At 38.9% G+C, this 22,663-nt stretch overlaps 1 protein-coding gene across 2 annotated transcripts in view; it reads left to right on the top strand.

The window, feature by feature from the left end:
- DIP2C (disco interacting protein 2 homolog C) overlaps positions 1–22,663 on the top strand; it is a 323,592-nt gene that overhangs the window by 284,224 nt on the left and 16,705 nt on the right. Inside the window, exons 31-34 of one of the 2 annotated variants that reach the window (XM_074157701.1) lie at positions 1,339–1,507; positions 2,474–2,644; positions 8,376–8,405; positions 10,108–10,169. In XM_074157701.1, the coding sequence (XP_074013802.1) occupies positions 1,339–1,507; positions 2,474–2,644; positions 8,376–8,405; positions 10,108–10,169 (432 nt within the window). The remainder of the gene's footprint in view (positions 1–1,338; positions 1,508–2,473; positions 2,645–8,375; positions 8,406–10,107; positions 10,170–22,663) is intronic. The other variant, XM_074157702.1, reaches the window with a different exon arrangement.

The raw sequence follows: 22,663 nt of genomic DNA on the forward strand, positions 1-22,663 counted from the left end.
GAAATTATTTGAACTGTAGTTCATACATATTCCATGACATCCTCTGGCTCGTACTCCAGCAAAGACCTAAACTATTTGGATTATTAACTGCCATTGTGGCTGGACTTGTACACCTTTTATGCCTTTATCATACCAAGTAAAGACATCCAGGTCACACAAACCTGGTTCTAAATTGCACAGCTTTTGAAAGCACTCTCATCTGGCTTTGGGGAGGAGTGGGGGCACTCAGTCACCAAGGAGGGAAGCTGTGTGAGCAGCCCATTTTGAAGAATTGCAAAGGTGTGTATCTTCTTCCTAATGTCAAGTGTTACAGAGATGCTGATACTCCTGAAAATAAAGTTCCATTTCGTGTCTTACCTCGGGCACTTGGCTTTGCAAACGTCAGCTGTACTTTACCAAGCTGGCATTTCAAGTTCTCGAGTCACAAATGAATTTCTCTCATGTGCATCATAAATCTCTGGGGCTTTATGGTCCTTTCTCAGAACTTCTATGATGTGGGGGTTTTATGCTATGACCGTTCCGATTTGAAATATCTACAAATCACAAATAAAGATGTGATGGCACTGTAAAATTGGTGGTAAATCTGCCTGTCTGAGATGAGCAAACAACATAGGACCCATGGGAAATAAAGATATCAAATTGGGAATATTTTGTCCCTTGGGGAAAATCTTGGGTACCAGAGAAATTAGCTCTGACATAATTGTTTCCTTCAGGGGACCGTGATAAGTGTGTTTTCTCAATACTTATGCTCACTGGATATCCAATAAACAAGAAATGTAGTATATTTGGGTTTTAAAAGTTCATAAAACTTTCACAGAGGAAATTTAAAACCAGAAGGGTTGTTAAATTTGGGCCAGATTTACTCCGTTGAAAATGATTGCAAACCTCTTGCTTCCCTCAGCAGGAGAGAGGTTATTTCCATATTAAGCAATCAAGTACTCTTTTAATCAAGGTATCTTAAATGATAATTACTCAATCTTAATTATTTGTCAGCAACATATAATTTTTGTTGATATTATAATACTGTTTATCAGCACCATTAATAACCAAGCTATTTTGCTCTCCTCGGTACAGTTCAAACAGCAAAGTCCACAGGCATTTTGAGTAAATTAGTATTTTAGGAGCGTGTTCTGCCTGCATTCCTCATGATTCCTCATAGACTCTGAAGGTATAGCAAAAAACAGAGTTAAACTTCATGTTATACTACTGGACCTGTAGAGCAATGTACATGGTTCATCCAGTGCTGTGTTAAACTTTATATTCTAAGTGCCCCGTAGCTTTTAAACATCTGCAGACACAGACGTTTAGCGTGCGTTAACAAATCTTGTGTCTTTACAGCGTTTATTCAGGACACCAGTCTATTTTGATTCCTCCCTCAGAACTGGAGACCAATCCTGCTCTGTGGCTTCTTGCCGTGAGTCAGTACAAAGTGAGAGACACTTTTTGTTCCTATTCGGTCATGGAGCTTTGTACTAAGGGACTCGGTTCGCAAACAGAGTCGCTGAAGGTGAGTAATTCTGCCATCCTGCACAACCCGCCACCTGTACGGTGGTGTTTGGGAGCCTTCCCTGCTGCAAAGGGCTGTGCTAAATGTCTGCAGCAAGGAGAAAACCATCAGAGGGCAAGGGCAGCTTCCGCAGAACCCGTGTTATTCCTTGCCAAAGGCTATGTATGAGTATCAGTCATTCTCTTTCAGATCAGGAGGCCTTTAAACATCAAGGAAAGGCTTTTATTTACCTAAGCTTTCTGATCTGTGTTGCAGCCTGTGTTGATAGGCAAGTGTTGGAAAACAGAGGTGCAAACGTCAAAGAGGTCCAAGGAGTATTATATTATATATTATGTTTTATGAATTCCCTGATTATATAAAGTACTAGTTTGGTTTTGGCCCTTTAGTTAAATAATTACATACTTAAAAGTACTGTGTTGTTTTAACTGGATTGTTCTCATTGTAGGGGGAATTGGGGGAGAAAGTGTATATCATCTTTTTTTTTTCCTCAGAATTAAAAGCCATGCAGCCAGTTACATTTCTGAAGTCATCTAGAGTTTCCAGTATGCTACTAAAATAAATTAGATCTTGGGATACTGATATTAATGATGTCTCCAGCCCTTATCATCCTTGCTTAATAGTTTCCTAATCAGTTTTTCCAAGGCTAGATACTGCTTCCTGTTTGCTATTATTCACTGGCTTTCTGAATTAATATTGGGAAATAGCATTCCCCCCCCCTTCAGAATTAGCATACCCATCTCATCCTACGTGCTAACGTTGAGATGACAAGCAGGTATGTCTGCTCTTCTACATATATTAGACTGTCGTCTGGCCTCCAGAAAGGATGAAAATTATACTGGCTCCTTAGCCTCTATTCTGCTATTCCTCTTGAATCGTAATACCTACATAGTACACTTAAGTACTACTAACTGTTTTTCATTAAATCTTCCCATTTGTGGCCTTTGTTACATTTTAACTTCTTTTTAGGCAAGGGGACTGGACCTTTCTCGTGTACGGACATGTGTAGTAGTGGCTGAAGAACGACCTCGGATAGCTCTTACTCAGTCATTTTCAAAATTATTTAAAGACCTTGGTCTCCATCCACGGGCTGTCAGCACATCACTGGGCTGTAGAGTTAACCTGGCAATATGTTTGCAGGTAAGATTTTTCACTCCTCAAGCTCAAAGTTATTTTAAGAAAATGGTTTTCAGTAAGAAGCATTCATTATATTTCCTTTGGCTGCTTGGTTGTAGACATACTAAGAAAATGCATGTGGTACTTAATGTTCTTGCATATACAGGTAGCAAATTTATGTTACTTTGTCAACTATTCATCCCTCTCATGTTGCAATCATAGCATTTATCCTGCCCATGAATACAGTAATTCAGAAAAGTGCATGGTAGTGACAGAACGCGTACTCTGTACTCCAAAAATAGTATTTAGTCATGTAATGTAAAATCCAGTTTCCAAGTCCTTACCTTAGTATGTTAAAAAATACATTCCTTCTGTTTATAGAATAATTCCAACCATTACTTAATTAACTAGATAAAAAGATATTTTCTGCACACAGTTTATTGCTTACAATGGAAAATTCTTGAAGAATACAAGTTAAATCCTGTGTTATCCCCGGGTACTTTCTTCTGATTAGTGGACCAAAACAGAATGAAAGAGATTTTTTATTTTATTACATTTTTCTAATCTGGAATAAAGAATCTCATTTATATCATGACTCTAATACACATCTTGGTCTTTGATAAATAGATAAAAGAATCTGAAGACATGCTTTCCTGACCTGTGCCTCATTTTTATGACTCCTGATCTCTTTCTGTCCTTCCAAATCTGGTATCAGAACTTCATATATTATTCCTGTAATAATACCACAGGTATCCTACTCAGATGTAATATGATTTCTGACTTAATAATCTTTATAAAGAATACAAGAATCATCTTCCGCATTGGTAACTGCATTGACTGGGAAGTTCCATATCTATTTGGTCACCTACCATGTCTCTAACCTCTTCAAAAGTCACTGTCTCCCCGGTAGAACTTGCCTATACTCTATATGGTGCATCCCACATTTCTAACCTGGCAGTTACCCCCAGTTTACATTAAAGGATTTCTTATGCATGTAACATGCATAGTTGCTTAGGTGTGGAAGCCAGAACAGACCTTCTCAGTGACACTGCAAATAAGGCATTTGCTATTCTTTTCCTGATTATAAATGTAAAGATTTTTTATTTTTAAAAAAATGGGACAGATACAGGTTATGGGTTCAGTACAGACCAATATGTCTGTGGTTTATGCCTACCTTAGCCTCTTGCCCTTTTCAACATCACTGAAGGATCCTGGCTTTCATCAGACCTTGGCTAAAAGTGACCTAGTAGTTCAGTGTGTTACCAGAATATGAATACAAGAGGTACCCCACATCTCCACTACTGCTTGCTTTCTTTCTGACTACCAGCAGAGTATCCCTTCAGCCCAGGGTGACTTTTAACTATTATTATCAAATATCATACATATGACAAGGCAAAGCTGAGCAGGGTTAAAACTCATTCTGTGTCCCAGAGGTAGAGTTCTTTAGTTTGACATCCTGTAATTGCTTCCATAAATATTACCCAGGACTTTATTAAAGATACACTCAGAAAAATGGGGTGTCTTAATCAGCGTGGAGTTAGTCTGGATTCTTGCTTGACTATGTATATCTGCCTTTTGATTGTGTTAACTCCTTAGCTGAAGTTTGTTTCTTAGATGGCTCTTTACAGAAATGATTGGAAGAGTTATTGAATCAATCTGTAAAAGTGGATAACTGTCTGAAGGAATATTATTAATGATACTGACTATGAATTTAAGAACTGCACAGAATGAGAGCCTTGAGCGAGCTGATGAACAGCCTGGCTGATCATACAGCTTAGTGTCAGGCTTCATTGGGTTCTACTAAGATGTTGTATCTCAGTCCATAGGACAAACTAAAAGCCATGCGCTGTCTAAAGAGTGGTGTGGCTGGAACACAGAAAGCCATTTCAGAACAGGCTGTATGTACCCTTCCAAGTGGAATGGGTTTTGAAGCATTTAAGCCAAGGGTAGTTTGGCAAGTTTTAAAGGGGTTTGAAAAATTACTAAAGATGTTACTTACAAGCATCACCGCAAAACATATCATTTTGATAGAGAATATAAAGATATGGGATTGCGTCCTTTGAAGCATCTGGTAGTAGACATTGCCAAAGACTGGATACTGAATTACACTGAATGCTCTTTCCAAACTGTCTGGAAGTTTATGGCTAGTGATATTCCAGAATAGCTTGTGGGCTATTCTGTTTTCTGGGCTGAGGAACAGAATGAATTTTAATCCTTGATCAACAATGTTCCTGAAATTATCATTGTCTCCAGTGTGTTCCAGAAATGGGTCATGGTTTCCGAATTCTTCGCATTGCATAAAAATACTTCTAAAGATGTTTGAGTCAACAGCATCTGCGTTTGCTTTTTTTTTTTCCAAGTTGTGTCATCCATGAGATCAGCGCGTGGTTCCTGGAACACTATCTTCCACAGGGATAACTGTTATACAGCCTATTCTGTGGTCTTTCTAAAATATGTATCTACTAATCACCTTTCTAAACATAACTCAATATTCAGCTATTAACCCTTACCAACCAAAAGCCTATCCCAGCCTTTCTTTGTATGGGCTGCCTCTAACGCGACTTGGTTGATCTCTGATACCTTCTTCATTTCAGTTCCAATTTTTTGAACAAATTTAAGACTCAAGTGTTTCAAGGGGAAGGTATCCTGATGTCTCCAAAAAGCTTTTACTGTTGTTCCCCCCTTGAAAAAAAAGGGGGGGTGGAGGGGGCTGTACGTGTAACTATGTGTGTGTGTATAAAAACTGCATAACAGAATTTGGCCTTTTATTAAAGATTACTTTAAAAAAGAAATAATTGTGATAGCGTCTTTGGTACAAAAGAGCCTTAGTCTACCAAATTGTCTTCATTTCAGGATTAAGATCAATGACTAATGCCTTGTCATTTGTATTCATTTCCTCTGAAATTTAGAGCAAATTTACTGTTTCTTTTGATGTAGTCATTTTGGACTAGATTTTGAGAGGTGTGCTTTTGTAAATAAATAATTGTCTCCATCTTTAGGCACTTAAATACCATTAATATCGGACCTTTTATGGCTGTATACTCACAGATAATGGTCCAGGGATTTCTGAGATTAAAAGATTGCATCCAGCGTATTTTAATTCTCATTAACTAGCATCTTAGCATTCTCAAGAGAGAGAGAAAAATAGATATGAAAAGTACTCTATTTCTTGCAACAGCACAGATGTTTCTCTAGGATTTTAGCTAATTTCCATTTAAACACTTGAAATAAATATTTTCATTTTATTCAACCTGCTACTCGGTTTCAGTTGAGGAAAAACTTCTAAAGGTTGTTCATTTTCCTTAGTTAACCCTGAAAATGTACTAACAAATCAAGCTAGGGCAGGAGAGCAGGATTCATCTTGCTGCTTTTATGTCGCCTCTCAGTGAGATGGCAAGGTTAAATGACTTATCCAATATCCATCTATAGTCAGTAGAATCAAAGAAATACTTCAAGAGAGAGCTTCATTCAGCCTATCTCATGCCTGTCTTGGGATGGGATTTATCAACACTTTATTCTTAGATGGCTGAAGTTACATTAAGTTACTCCTTCCCTCACTGTCTACCAAAGGGAACTTTGTTAGTAGATTTAGGACTCAATGTTTCTTTTTCCTTAGTAATAGATCACATTTTTTGAGGGTCTTCCATATTAAAAGTAATAAGGGACAGCTCTGTGAAGAGTGTAACCATGCACGTTATCAGAGGTATGATTCACACTTTGCAATGTAGTATAGCTCTGGGTGAGTTCCTTCAGATTCTGTGTTTTCCCACCTCACTATGAGTCATGCCATGAAGTTCTTTTCACAGCTCCAGCTGCTGTGCTTGCCTATGTGAGCTTGTTAAGTGACATCAAAAATTCCATTTCTGAGCATCACTGGAGCAGAAGTAGGCTCAGAATAAACATTGAGGTCACATCCTTAGATAGCAAAACACAAAAAAAACCCTCCAAAACAACAGTTACTTTTAAATTCTTAGGACTTCTGATTGCCTAAGTTTTTTAACTCTGGGAGAGAAGGAGAGTAGAGCACGGAGCTTGGCCTTTGACTTCAGTGGAAATTAGGGACAGGCTGAGTGTTGGCACACGGTCATCCCTACTGCTGATTCGTTGGGGTCAGTTTTGATCTGCAATGTTTTCCCAGAGAATAAAAGTCTGGCATGTTGCAGAGGTTTGCAGGGACCAGGGGTGGTTCAGTGGTGGCAGCCTAAGCAGGGGCAGGGGATTTACTTATTCCAAGGGATGTGACTTACTATGTACTTGTTTTCAGACAGAAAATGATGTTTGGCCCATTTTATTTCCTTGAACACTACTTAGCATGTCCTTAGTAAGTACCAGATACAACAGAAGTCATGTTGGTTTTTTCCTGTTGCCAGCATTACAGATGCTCTCTATCTCTGTCTTGCAAAATAAATGTGCACACACAAATTCAGTCAGTCGCCCCGGTCTTGGCTAAGATGCTGCTTCTTTTGAAATGCTTTCAGAGTATCTCAGCTGCAGCTGGCCGCTGAAGGATGATGATGCTGAAACTTCAACTGCTGTTTCTCAAGCCCTTCCTTAGTTAAAAGCCATATGAGGCTCTGGTACTCTCAGAGTCCTCCCTGGATCTGCAGTATAGTCACAGGGAAGGAGCTGTATAACTGGTGGGTTTCAGCAATTCTCCTGCTTTCTTGCAGTTACACTGCAATGTTCAACCTGGATTATTAGTAATATTTCTATTTTGGCGCAGCAATGGAATAAGCAGATCCATCCTATTTTTTTAAATGCTTCATCTTCCCCTGCATCCAAAATAAACCTCTTTTAAGATGCTGCTGTGGCAGCTTCCTGTAGTCTTTAACTTTTCTGGAATTGAGAAGTTTGATGAGAGGGATGTGGGATGCCAGTGCTCTCAGAGCTGTTTATTGTCACAAGTAGGGCAAGTCCTACTGCAGCCATGTGGTGTTAGATGCTACACGTGACAGTAGTGGCTTAGGACTAGTCACCACTGTCTTTGGTCGCTTTGCTGTGTTATCAATCATGGTGGAGTACTGATGGGGTTTTATCAGCTTTCAGTTGTACTGTTCTTTATACGTATTATGCTGTTTGTCACAGAAAATAGACTAAGAATGAAGAATTATTGGACTATGAAGTTACTTCATTTAGTTATGGTCTTCTAGTAATTAGGTTGTGCGCGAAGCCTTGATTTTATTTCACTTTTAGAGCAGGTTTATCTGTATGAAACAAGGTGTAAGTATCTTTCTCTATTGTATGCTAATTACTTTTTTTTCCAAAAAGAGAGTTTACTTTTGATTTCCAGAGGACATCGCTTACAAACTTCTTTTAGTAGTGAAATGGCAGACCTGGAACCCCTGTCTCAATGGATGTGCATTTAAGTAGCAGGGCCACAATGTTTACTGACTTCTTCACCAAAAACAAAAAAATCATTATGCTAGACACGTTTTCCACTAACAATGTTGTCTGTAGTGTCCTAAAACCATTTAAGTCTGTTTGTCCAAGGTTAGCAGTCTACAGCTGTCTCTTCTGTTGCTCTACTAAAATGTTGACACCTCATTTTTTACTTTTTTTAACCTTTAATGGTATAATGGTTAATTTGTAAAATTCCTGTATTTGACATTGTTTTTCTTTTTATTTTACTCCCTGCTTTTTGCATTCTCCTCTTTTTTTTTCTCCCACCCTTCATTCCCATTTTTTTATTATTATTTTCGTCTTGTGTTACCTTCTTTCCTTCTCTCCCTCATCCCTGCTATTCCTGCTGCTATAGCCTCACAGGCTGGGGAAGCTGGCCGAGCAGGTAGGGGATTTTCATGTTCCCTCAATACCCACCTATCAGCTTCCAACAGTGGGACAGACTAGAAATTGAGTCTGGAGATGTGGGGATTTTCAGATCCTTTTGTGAAATTATAAAAAAGTCCAGTATAGCTTTACCTGGATGCAGGTTTCATCAAATATTAGCTGTCTGTTGTAACTATTTCATTCACACTGAAAATAACAACTACCATAGTGATTGTCTTTGATTTTCAAACTTGACTGTTTCCATTATTTTATGAATCACCTCAAATCAACTCAGGTTTAGTTTTATTTTTAAAGATAACAAATTTTTCCTTGTTTTTTTTTTTTTTTTAACATTGCATATATTTCAAATAAGTTCTCCACTCAGCACTAGTCTGTTACACTGCTGAGTTTACTAGTAGACTGAAAATCGTGTTGTTAATAGCTAGAGAGGATATTGTATCTTGTATTGTGTATAACAAGCTAAAGAGGCTAACATGCATGTGCAGCTCTATTACTCTTTTTCTCCTCTGGTGGTGGGTCACTATCAGTATCTGTACAGTAAGTATCAATTGGTAGTGGTAACTCTTTTCCCCTTTAGACACAAAAATTCTCTATTTGTGCAACTCGATTGCAATTTTTAGTACTCAACAAATTGTGGAACTACCAGTCAGCATTGCCGAAATGCAAAATTCAGCCCTAGACATTCCTAATGTGAAGAATTATACTCTATAATATAACCCAACTGGGACAGAAATCATTAGGAGTTGATGTTGCCTACTGTTTTAAGTAGTAAACATCTCAATAACTGATAAAAGGAGTTCCTGCACCTGTAGATTACCAGGATTAGGTGAATTTATCTGCTGAAAAGAAAGATTCCAAAGTTCCATTGTTCCAAAGTGAAAGTTGTGCTTTTCTTTTAGCTTTCTGCTTAGCAGTGACGTGAGGTATGCGGCAAAAAGAGCCCTAGACTGGAGCATTGAGAATTCACATGATGTTCAGTGGTGATGAGTTTGAAGTTTCGGATAAAGGAAGATTATAGCAGGTTACAAAACTGCAGCAAAGCTGTGGGTGGAAAGGCCTAAAAGACTGTATCATCTCTGCATGAAGGGAAACTAAAATTAGTCTACTGCTTTTCAAGTAACTAAATATTGTGACATAAAGCAAGGATTTAAATTATGCAGTGGAAGACTGAAAAGGAACAGAATAATTGCTTACAGACCTTCAGTCCACATTGGTTCATGTCATGCGTGCTACCTTTACTATCTTTAGCTTCAAGTATATTCTCTGTTGCATGTATGGAAGACTCTCAGTAAACCATGCTTCACACTCCTGACCATGTGCTTCTGCCATTAAACTGTGTCTCCTCAGCAATTTCCGCGTTCCTTTATATGGCAAAATGTGTTTAACATTTTTTTGTATGTAATCCACGTGCTGATTACTTGGCCTTTTGTAGCAAATAAAACCTATGTTGACATGTGTTTGGTTAAGTAGTATGGCCGCTTGATGTTTTCCCGAACCCCAGGGTAGCAAGTACCTGACGGTAGGTATGTTTTCCAGTGCTCTTTCTGATTCTGTGAAGCTGAGCTTTGGTGAATAGCTTAAATATAACTTGTCGTTTGATTAGCATAATTAGCAGTGAAATGAATGTTTGGTTATTTGGGGGGTAAAACTGTTCTCCTCGCAGCCTTCAGGTTCTGATTAGATGATGTTGTTGTTTACAGGGAACATCCGGACCAGATCCCACCACAGTGTATGTTGATATGAGGGCACTGAGGCATGACAGGTCGGAACCACCTTTTTCTTTTTCTCTAATACACACAATTAACGGAGTTTCTAACAAAAAAGCTACTTCAAGACATCTCACAGTCCCTGAAAACCTTTGTAATCCTCATAAATAATTTGTGCTAACTCCTACTATTGAGCAGAAATAGACATTTTTATTACTTGGTTAATAAATTTTACCGTTGATAAAACTGAAGCATCTGACATCACCACTGCAATGAGTAACAAGATTCCCTGCTTTTATTGCCTTCAGGATTTCATGACACTTGTATTCAGGTGGTGCAGCCCAGCCGGTCCCTCAGAAATGGAGTCCTGTTGGGCCTCTTAGCTTCACAGAGGTGTTTCTCCTGGGTTGGCAGATGTTAGCCAGTGGGGAGACCATAGGGGGATTTTGCTGCAATTCTTAATGCTGCAAGGCAATGAGGAAATGGACTATTGGCTTCAGCCGCTGTGAGCAACCACATTGTGTAACTGGGGGTATTTTCTAGTTCCGGCCTTAATGTTAGATGCGTATACAAGAAGTGAGAACTAAAATTTACCACTAGTGGTATTAAAAAGACATCTGAAATCTTATGGTCAGAGGGAGACTTCTGATTTTAGGTGTAATTTTAGAAGATACCCATGCGCATATATTTCAGTTTTCCAATACTCGGGTCAAAAGGCTAGCAAGTAGTCTCTTTACAAAATTTTAACAAAATAAAAGGTTTTCTATTAACTCTGGAAAAGGTGAACATTTAATTGACAGTGTTCACCAGTCCTGACTCCTTTAAAAAAATTATTATCCAAATAGGGCTTTTTTTTCCTTTTTTTTTTCTTTCTTTTTCTTTCATCCTTCTTAAAAGCTTAACAGAGAATTTGTTCCCCTCAGGTGAATATCAGCTTTGGCTTTATCAAAGTGACCGGCTCAGCTTGCAGGATGCGTAGCTCAGGGCACTGCAGGCCCAAATTATCCTCTGGGTAGTTAAGTCAGATACACGTATAGATATTTTCTTGTAGCACAGGGACTTTGGCAGGTGAAAGAAAGGAACTGCAAGATACTTGATTCTTACCATTTCTTTATGCCTTTGCACACAGTGTTATCAACAATAACGGTTATGTTTGATCTGTGCTTTGGGATGCTACTGTCTGCATAACCTAGCAATGGAAAACTTGCCCTCCTGGCCCAACAACTGCGGTACTGTGTAGACACAGTCCATGCTTGTACTTTAACACAGAAAAAAAAAGGCCTTTTTTGTAAAATGCCATTATCGTTATACGAGCCTAATATCTCTGCATTGCACTTATGAAAGGAGATTTACTTGAGAAGGTGCGTGATTTATGTTGTAAAAAAGAAATGAGAAGTGGAGCGTTTCTTTGCCTAAGAGCAGAGCAAACACTGTGACCAGGACAGATCTTCTCCAGCCTAAAGTGGTCTCCTTTAGAGAGATCTCTCCAGCCTAAAGCCCTCCTAAAGTGGGCTTCTGCTGCGGTCACTGGAAAGGTGCACACACCACCAGTGCATCGCAGCTATCCATCTCAGACATGCACCAGCATGGGATGAATTGACCTTTAAGGTACCTTTCTTTCTGTATTGATGAGGAAGGAAGCTTACATGACTAACTTGAGAAATCAAATGCTTATTTTTTAATAGACACAGTAAGCTGAGACTTATTTACCCATAGCGTTTTGTCTAATCTCACAACTCTGAAAGGGTGGAAGTTAACTTGAACACAATGTAGAAAGGCAAGTGTAAGCATCATTCAAGTGCAGCAGAAACAGCTAATGAAACATTAAAAATAAAGTGGTAGATACAGAGGGGGAAGAAAAAGGCAAATGTAGATTAAGTCCTTATTTGGAATTATTTTTTCTAGCGAAGAAAGTAAGTTATAGAATATTCCTTGGAAGGGAAGTGTATAGAAACATATATAGAAAGAGAACACAACATTCACAGTAAGTTAATAAAAATGAAAAACAATGGATATACTATTTCCCTGCCTTAGCATGTCATTGAGAAGTAGGCATCATTATCAAGATCAGACTTTGCAGTGTATTAATTTATATTTAGTGACTAGTTGTACAGAACATGAAAGATGATCTTTAGAGTCGGCTTCTCAGTTTGTGGTAATGTAGATTTTAATTTGATGGATTAAAGCTGTGCCTCATTTACTCAATCCTGTGAAATTTAGAATTAGATTCATGGGTCATAAATTAGGGGAGAAAACAACTTTATTTGACATAGTCTCTTCACACTTGCTGTTTCTAACCATTTTAGTGGAACTGAGTGTCAGTATTGCTTAACAGTAACTGAAAGATTGCTGCACATAGATATAAGACCATATAGTAGCAACCCACCAAGCCTTTGCAGGTCAGCCAGTCCCCCAACAATATGAAAAAATTACACTGTACACTTAATACAAGAATTTTTTTTTCATATTTTATATTTTAGAAGATGTTTTCCAGAATTTGAAAAAGACTGAACTTTTTTTTTCTTGGCTTTCCACACTTTCTAGTTGCTGCAAAAAGCAGCTGTAGTTCATCCTTTGAGATATTCAAATCCTATTCACATCTCTAAAAATTAATAATCAGTTTGAATACAACTATTTCAAGCTCACCCGGTAATTATGTATTTGCACACTTCACAGCTTATGAAAATGTTGTCGTTTGATAGGAGTTCAGATCAAAATACCTGTGCTGTGTACAATTGTGGTAGAGTTTGGTCGGTTGACCACACTAGACATTTCCTTCCAGCTCTCACTGGATTTGGATGGTTTGTTTCTTAGGTCAGGTTGGAGATTCTCGAGCAGCTTTGTGTTTGTGCATCTGTATGGTTTTGAGCCACCAGCCCACTGGTTTAGCTGCTGGGACTCTGCAGCTCTGGCCGTAGCTGCCAGCTGAGGGAGATGGCTGGGACTGGGCTAACCCGGAGGTTCAGGAAACTTGTGCCAAGGGCTGCAACCATTTGGTTCAGTGGCTGGCATCAGTTATGATACTGGAAAAAGGGCTTGATTGCCTAGCTGTGAGCATCTAGTGCAGTTTTAGATGCTAGAGCTACTCCAGCAGGATCTCCCATAGAGCTCATGTTGTGTTTGCTGGCACTAATGAGATGTCCCAGGCACCCTGTGCTGTCTCAGATGGCGTTAGGCACCTTTGTTTGGAAACTGAGGAGCATTCTAATAGCAAGAGTATACAGCTCTGGTTTGCTCTTGGTGACAATACATCAGTATTGCTGTACTGGCATCTCATTGATTTTCTAAGAATCAGAGTGTCCTCAGGATGGCCAAGAAAGAGAGAGCAAAGACAGGCGAGTCCCACCTGGGCTGTTCAATAAAAAACCAGAAGACTCCTGAGTTAGAACAAAGTGTCTGATATGCCCCTGCATTGCAGTGTAGTGCAGTTTAGAGAAGTTAACTCAGATCCAAAGGGTAAAATAGGTGTATTAATGCTTCACCACGCCTGAGCTGGCCTGGCGGCAGGCTGTGCTGGCACGGCACGGCTGGTCCCAGTTGCTGACTCACTGAGCAGCTCAGGTCATGGAAATGTGCCCATGTGCCTTTGCAGGGAGGGCAGATGCAGCAAAACTCCAGGCGCGAGCAGCCTGTCGGGTCGTTGGCTGCATTTCTCTGCCTCTGGGAAAACAACTTTATACCCCTCCTAAATAAAAAGAAATAGAATAAATATATTCATATTCTTGTCCCACTGGTTTTCAGATCACTCCATCATAATTTTAGACCAGTCACGTTCTCCCCAGAAAGCTTTTCAGGTGGTTAAGTGCAAGATACCTAAATATGCTAAAAGCTGAGAAGTGCTTGGAAGATATAAAAGAGAGAGAGACCCTTTTCTCATCATACCAGAACAGCGTATACTTGAAATGTGTTGGCTTTTATAACACGTATGTGCTTTTGTAGCAGTAAAGATGGAAATTTAAAGCCCAAGCATCCCTTCTATACAGGATGTTCTAAAACAATATGTACATGTGTTTATAAAATTAAAAATGTCCAACAAAAAATACATCTCTGATATTAGCATAAAAATTTCATGGCCTCTTCATCCTTAACAGCAGGTTAGTTCTTGGTAGAAAAATTGCCAATTGGCAAAATGAGCCCCTTCATCAAACATAGACCTCATAGACCTTCCTTTCACACAGACAGGGAAAAAATATTTTTAAGTGATCAGGAGGTCAGGCTGGATTTTCAAATGTTTCAGTACATTTGCAGATATTCTAAACCATATTTTTTTAGAATCATTCAAAACTGTTTTCAAAATGTTACTGATTTAACCTGCTAATTTAAATTTTGAAATTACCTTAAGTTTGAAACTAAGCTGGTATGAATAAAAAATAAAATATCATGAAAAATGTTGAAATATTTTAACTGCTTTGAATTTTTTGCTCACATTTTGGGGGGATTTTTTTTCCTGCATTTCTGTATCAGAGGTTTTAATTAGTGAGCTTAAGCATCCATCTGGTGATGGCTGAGGAAGATCATTGGTCTTCTCCTGAAGTTGAAACTTCCTGCAAATCCTGTAAAGATAAACATCCCGTTGCATCCTAATAATCTCTTCTACAGCAAAACCTTATCCATAAAGAAAAAAAGGATTATGAAAATCACTGTCCTGCCATAAGTGGGGCAAGGAAAGATCTACTTTGATATTGGAGTTTATTTTAAAAGGACAAAATAGTAAAAGGAAACAAGTTCATTGCAATCTATGTCTACCCCCAAAAGCAGGTAAAAATGTCACCAGTCATCTTGTTCAGTTGCAGGTAGTGACAACTTATGAGCGCTGATGGAGTGGAGGCTTAGAGTTCTAAGGGGAGAGCCACTAATCAAGCCACATATGTATTGATGAAGACTTTAATACCGTATTGCATGCATTTGAAATAGACAGTTTCCACTTATTATGATTAAAAATTGTATTAAAGTTGATTATTGAGCTACATCCTCATTTTGTACCAAACTGGGCAAGAATTAAGACTTTAAACCAGTGTTAGTAAACACTGTTCTCAATTTTATTTGATACCATCTCTAGTTTCGATATGCAGGCATCCTTACTCCTCATATCATTCTGATCCTGTCTTTAAATTCCAGTATTCCTTTTATCAAATAATAGGTGCATTAAACAATCATTTAAATTATTCAGTTTCATCTAGTTAAGTCTGTATTTTTTTCAATAGGATCAGAAAAATGGAGAATTTAATTTATTAAATCCTTTTGTGATTTACTAGATTTCCTTTAGAGCTACATGTAATGATGAAATAGTTGGATAGTTTCTTGGTCACAGACATGGTGAGGCAGCTGGCACCAAAGAAGGAGACAAATCCAGATGTAGGATATTGCCAAATAGACTAGAAGCACCAAGATGTATTTGGGTTCCAGTTATTAATTTTTTAGTCTGGATGTCATTCAGTGTGTGCCTTACAGTGTCCATAGTCTCTCACTGAAATACTCACACTCCATCATTAGAACAATTATTTTAATCTGAAAAAAAAGTGACCCTTGTGTATCTTATGTCATTAGCAGACTGGATTTCTTAGGAAGTTGTTTGTATGTTGTGCTAAACCTTAGTTTTCGTTTTGGACTTCGGGGGTATTCAAAGAACTCTGAAATTCCATCAGACTTGCTCATTGTCTCCTTGACAAAGGTGATTTCCGAGGATGGAAATTCTGAATCTCATTCCCCAAGAAAAGAAGGGAACACTTGTAGCATTTCAAAAATATGTGAAAACAGTTACCAAGGTTTTATTTTTATAGATTGCTTATACGCTGAGCCCAGTCTCAAATGCAGGCTCTGTCAAAAGGAATCACTTAAGGCTTTGGCTTCATTTTAATATATTCCAGTATTTCAGACTTCATGCAGGAAAAGAAAAATAGCCTTTTATTCTGGCTGTCAATTGTTTATCCTTCTCCTCCATATTTTACTGAAACTTCCACATTGTGTATACATTGTTTTGGGTAATACCAAGCAACAAAGCCACGGGAGCTTTTTTCTAATTCTCAAACACTTCTACTCCGTCTACTTTGAAAAATACTTTTATTATAGGGTTACCAGACAAAAGAACTACTTAGCTAAATTATTATCTGTGCTATAGCCACAGCAGTGCTCCGTAGCGCGGTCACGGCATGGAGGATAACCGTTTTATAGTCACATAGTAGGGAAAAGAGACTGGGGGAGATACGTCAGAAGGAGACATGCTAATGGCAAGTGACAGTAAAATAGTTACCTTGTGTGAAACTGTAATTGATTAATCACACTTGAAAGCCATTTGCCAATGGTAGCAAAAGAGAAATTTTGAAGAGCACTCCCTGATGCGCTGGGGAGCAGTGAGTGTTTTTTCCAGCTCTTGTAGTGGGTTACGGCGTACAGAGCCCAGCCGCAGGTTACAGAAAATCCCAGTCCTCAATTATTTACTCTGTGTGGGGTCCAAAGGGGTAGTTAAAATGTGTTATTGTCCCCTTTGACACTCATCTACCCTTTCCTTTGCCATGAGGCTCAGTAGGAGAGTGTGTAGAGTGTTTTGAGGCTTGAAGTGCTATATACCTGGTGAACTGTTCAAAACATGGACCTCACAAGTCATTGGCCTCAGAAGGCCACCAGTGCTTTATCATAGAATCATAGAATGGTTTGGGTTGGAAGGAACTTTAAAGATCATCGAGTTCCAACCCCTCTGCCATGGGCAGGGACACCTCCCACTAGACCAGGTTGCTCATTTATATGCAGTAATCTTATTTAAGAATTGAATAGTCAAGTACTACCTCTGTAGTGCAGTGCCATTCAGGTCATCCCGAGCCGTGAGGTTCTTCTCATATGGGTGGCTCCAATTCCAAGTTTCTCACATCACCCATTCTTTTTTAATTTAGATTGTTTGTTGCTTTAGCTGTTTGGGGGTTTTTTCTGTTATCACAGAAACAGTTTTTTCATGGAAAAATGAAAAGACTCTCACCTCTCTGAAGCTGGTAGAAGAGAACTCAGCTGGGAGGAGGAAGAGTTAAGGTCTTTAAAATAAAACCTAAGTCCCTCAAAGTTTTAAGTATGATAAGTGATGATGCAGTTTGATTTTGAGGAGTCTTTGGAGAAACATCTGGCTTTTAGGCATTTTACCCATTAACTTGCAGAATCTCATTAGTGAGTTTAAGCAGTCTGTCATGGTACTGAGCAAACCCTCCTCATTCTTCATGTTTTTGCATAGGAGAAAATACAGCCTTGGCAGCATTGTGTTTTGTTTCTGCCTTGCAAACACTGCTGTCTCAGAAATTCCCTTGGCACTGTTTCTGATCTATGGGAAGCAAATCTCCTAGAAAGAAAAGTTAATTTCAGGCTGATAAACATTGTATCAACACTTCCAGGTCTGACTTAGAGAAGTCCCGATCTGTCTGGAGTGGAGGAAAGGTTCTCTCTTGCTCTTCCTGCCAGTGTCAGGGAGTGAACCAAGAGACTTGTTCAACCTCTGTGCGCTGGATAGTCAGTGATTAGGAATAAAGCTGATGACTTAGGAAACTGAAGAAGAGCAAATATCATCTAAGGGATGGCACTGTTTACGTATGAGGATCCAGAGTTATAACAAAATTTGTAAATGTACCTATTTTAAGAGCTTTGAAAGATGCTTCATGTTTCCAGGAATAAAGTAACTTCTGTTGCAGGGCAGGAGAAAGGGACAAACATCCAATAACCTTCAGATGAGAAGTCCTGAACACTCTGAGCTGTGAGACTGAACTAGGGGGATGGGAGCCCTACAAAGCAATTTCTATGCTTTCTAAGGCAAGATTACTAGCTCTTGAAGTATTTCCTCCCGTGAAACAAGTCTATTTCTTCCTTGATAAAGTCATCTTCAAGGGATCAGAATATTATGATTTTAGTGGAACAGGACAATAAGAGTTGGCTCTAAATGTGGTTTCTGAAAGAGGATGTGGTTTAGCATACTGTAACTACAAATCAAGAAATTCCAGTCATATTTCCCTGGAGGGCCTAGGGGAAAGAGAACACTGTCATCTGTACCAAGTAAGATGGAGACAAAGGGAAGACAAAAAGCTGTAGCTTTCCAGGAAAGTAGGTGTACTGCAGTTGTATGTTTGTGTAACTGTCTGCAAGTGCCATTTGCACGTGATTCTTCAAACACTAGATGGAAAGTGGTTCCATTTTTGTTTGTTTTTAGAAACCGGTTTTGAATTTCCCAATAGTATTGCAGCTTATTAAAATACACCAACATTTCTATTCCTGAAGAATGTCTGATGCTTTTAAAAAAAAGGGGGATTTCCCATTTCAGAGTATACTGTGATTCTTTGGTGTGCAAGGTCCTTTTATTTCAATCGTGCTCCTTACAGAAGCTGGGAGTTGATAAAACAAGCTGTCTGCTTACATTTCTGAGGAAGATTTATTAAAAATTCTTCCTTTTTTCCCCTAGTAGCCATACTTCTTTCTTTCTCTCTCCCAGAGTCTAACCATACAGTTACAGGAATGTCCTAAAAAAATGGAATTTCATTTTTCCATTTTCTTTACAGATAAAATGTATTATGTATTTGATTTTTTTATAGTGTTCAGAATCATAATCTGCTTTGTTTCCCTCGTTTTAGTATATACTACTAGTGGAGCACTAAACAGTGATTTAAAAATGTAAAATTTGGAGCAAGCCTTTGTAGCTTCTGCAGACCTACCCACAGACTGGTGTGCTATAAGAGATGGAACTTCCTGAGTGCTTTTCGTCCCTCTTTCCTTTCCCCTCATCTCTTGCCAGACTTTGTGGGAGGACGGGGCTTCTGCTGTCCCACATGCTGACAGTTTTTTGTGACAAATAATTTAGCGGAGGATGCTGTGCTGGTGGTTACCCCTGGGGAATGGGCCCTGTCACCTTTGGGATCCACTCCAACTTTGCTAGCCTCAGGCACTCTTTTGGCTCCTGTGTCAGTAGAGTCTCTGGCTGTAGGAATATTAAGTGGTTAGGGTTGGGAGGGAGAGCTCTGAAAAACAGTAAAAGCATCCTATATTTGTATAAGAATCCGTCACCAGGTTAGAGATGTAATGTCCTCTTAAATGGCTCTCTTCAATAGCTCTTAATATGTTGCTTCAAGCCTCACATATCCTTCTTAATATTGCATATACTAGAAGTGTCTGCAGAAGATGAGCTTACTTCTGTGAAGAGTCTTGTGGAGCTCAGCCAGGGCTGCCAATAATTCTCCTGTGAAAGGATGGTTCCTTTTCAGTGCCTTCAGGTGTACAAGGCACCCCTGTTCATGGCACCTTTTCTTCTGAGTGGTAATCTGCAGTTTTAATTCAAATGAAAAAATAGCTCTGCGTGTTGAAGTTTTCCATGTAAGGAGAGGGAACTTTCTTCAAGTTCTTCCCTAGAAATGTAGGGTGAGTCAGCTGGTGGTGTGAATTTTGAAGGTTGTAGCAAGATAAGGGGGTAGGGGAAAGAGAATGACTTGATTTCAGAAATTCCTTCTCTTATTATATTGTGTAAATGTAGAATATGAATATTGCATTGGGTAAGCTAAAATTATTTTCATCATTTGTTAACAACAAATAAGCTAATTCAATTAGATGAGGAGTTTTCCCTGTGTGTGGAGTCTCTTTTCTCAGTTGGAACTGGTTACAAAAGTGTTACGAAATAGAAAAAGCATATTACATTAAACAGAATCTTCATATCACAATTGTGGTTATGAAAAGTGCTGTAAAAACAGTTAGTGATACACACTGTGTCCTGGGAGGTTTGTAATCTAAATAAAAAGATAACAGCTGAGAGCAGCATTATGCCTGTTTCTGCAAATACGAACCTGAAGCACAGAGAAGGGTGGTGCTGTGCCTGATGGGGCACAGGAGGTGTGAGGTAGGGCCAGGAGGGGGAGCAGATTCTCTGGAGTCCTGGTTCACTGCATTCACTTGAAATAGTTGTGTATAGTGCTGTACACAATGTACAGAGTTAATTTAAACAAATGTAATGGAGTTCACACGTAGAGAAAGCTGAGCATTTTAAAGTACTCCAAGGTAGAAAACAGACATAAACGTGGCTTAATTTTTTTTACATACTCCCATAGTGTTATATGATAAAATTGCCATTATTTTTTTCATCTCTGAAGCTTTGAATATTCCCTTCCTGAACCAGAGTTCCTGCCTCATATTGATCTCTCTGTAGTTTTCTGAACTTTTTTTAATCCTTGTGTAACCTTTTCTGCTTCCTTGTTCAGCCATCTGAAGGATTGGAGGCTGTTTGCTTTTGACCGCAGGGAGTTTGGGACGTGAAGCGTAATTTATGGTGAAGAAAAGGCTTTACATTTAAGGAAGTGATTTAGTGCTAATTCCTAAACTGAACTTGTTGGTTATGGAATTAACGGGATTAAAATATGCCCTAGACATATAGAAGATTTAATTGTTGTTCATTTTGTTGACTAAAGTTCACCTCAATCCAAAGCTCCCTTTTTCAGTCTTAGTTGTATTTATCCATTATCTGAATTTGTCATGTGATGGGAGGAAAACTGCTCTGAGGGAACCAGGATGATGCAGGGAAACTCTTCTTCATTATCTAGATTTTTCCTTCAGGCTAAGTGTTCAGCTGTGCCATTTTCCTACTTTTCTGATCTGGCTGTTTGAACTGGGTATGTCATTTTGGAAGGCAGAGTTTATGTGCTTTGATCCGTATTTCCATTTTTGATAGAATGAGCTCATGACTCAATGGCACCATCTCAACAGTAGACAGCGATATAGATCTGAAAGGTGTTGATGATGGCAATAGTTCCTAGCCATTTGAGTCAAAACTGGGGAGTCACTGTGCTGTGGATATAGGTACACAAAAGCGTATGTGCTCTCTGGCATTAAATGCCTTACAATTAGATTTTGTTAAAATTTCTAACGAATTAGGTGATTTTCTTTTTTTCACCAGAAAAGATGGTTGTGTTGAAATCAGAAGAGTCAGGTTTTGCAGGTCTTTTTCAGCTTAAGGAGCAGGATAGAATTCTCAGTGGTCAAAACACCCTACTTTAACTTTTTAATTTTTGCTCTTGATAGTGGCTAAAGTATTTTCAGTCTGGAGAGTAAATTAACTTACATTACAGAACAAAAAAACCTGAAACACTAAACATAAATAACCTCTTTTTCGGACCTGCAACATTTTTTTTTCAGATTCTGTTTACAGCTACCTTCTATATCTCACTTTTTTGTTCCAGTTCAATACACAAAAATTTTTGAAACATCAATTTCTTGCAGGGTAGGAAAATATCCACTTTTTTGCCACAAGCTCAACTTCTAATGTAAGACGACAATCAGCAAAAACTTAAGAAATAGGGCTGGAATGAAATGAAAGAGATATTAGCTGTTTCTTTCTGCCACAGAAAGTCTACAGACAAGGAGTGAACTTCGGAGACATATATTTGTATTTTCTATATATACAGTGTATTTTCAATATATGGTAGGTTATACTTGCATCACATCCTATCTAGTTTTCCTCTACTTTTTTTTTGCTGAAGGTTTTCGAGAGTGGCCGCATCCTAAATGGGTACTGAAATAAATTAGTGTGCAAAATAGCACACTGAAGATATTTAACAAACCAAAAAGCTGGACTTCCAAGCTGGCGTGACTGCAAAATGGCATGGTGTGAGAACAGACCGCTCAAGATAGGAGGAAGAATAATAATTAAGGGTGGGTAGGGTGGACGGGGAAATAAGAGCTTGAGATGATGGAAGATGCAGTGCTTCAGTGCCCCAGCCTGGCTAACAGCAGCAGATGCTGGCACACTGGCAAGGAGGAGGAGGAGGAGGGCAGTTACCATGGCTCAGCTTGTGGGAATGGCTATAGAGGGAAGAAAAAAGTTCAAGATGCGGGTTTTGGCCAAGTGTTAGGGTAAAAGGCAAACTCTTTAGCTGAGTTATATTTAACGAGAAAAGGGACAGTGGGAAAATCTCTTTTGAATTGGAGGTGGAGAGCTACTTAGAAATAACAAGAGGAAGCTAAGAACAGTTCGTGCCAAGCATCGCAGTAAAAGAGTTCCTGACTATGAAATACATTCAGCTGAGAAATAAACTCTGAAGGGAAGTAGAAGCAGCCCTATCATTTGAAATACTATAACAGGAGTAGACAAAGCACTCGAAAGTGCACTGCAGGGAACAGTCTTTTTTTGGCAGGGAGCGAGTCTTGGATGACCTAATAGCTTCTTTCCATCTCTATTAGAATCACGGAATCCAAAGCCTTTCTCAGAGCAACAGCACAGCCGGCTTTGAAGGTTTGCCCAGTTTTGGCATCATAACGTTGGTTAGTACCACTCTGCACGCTCCAGCCCCTGCAGATTCCCAAAGCAATAGTTAATAGCTCTGCTGACAAACTCTCTCATTAGTGCGAAATCCTAGCAAGCTGTGGAATGTATTTTGGAGAGTTTTCATCACCAAATGGACCAGATCTAAAAAAGAACATAAACAAAATTTGCAGTTTCATGTAAGATAGTTGGGCAGAAAGACATTGTTACTGGATTTCAGTATCCCCTTTGCTGCACAGTGATTCCAGTGCCAGTTAGTGCTAGCTTGCCAGTTTTCATTCTGAA

The sequence above is a fragment of the Numenius arquata genome, chromosome 12 (genome assembly GCF_964106895.1).
Source record: "Numenius arquata chromosome 12, bNumArq3.hap1.1, whole genome shotgun sequence".
In the NCBI taxonomy this organism is placed as follows: Eukaryota; Metazoa; Chordata; class Aves; order Charadriiformes; family Scolopacidae; genus Numenius; species Numenius arquata.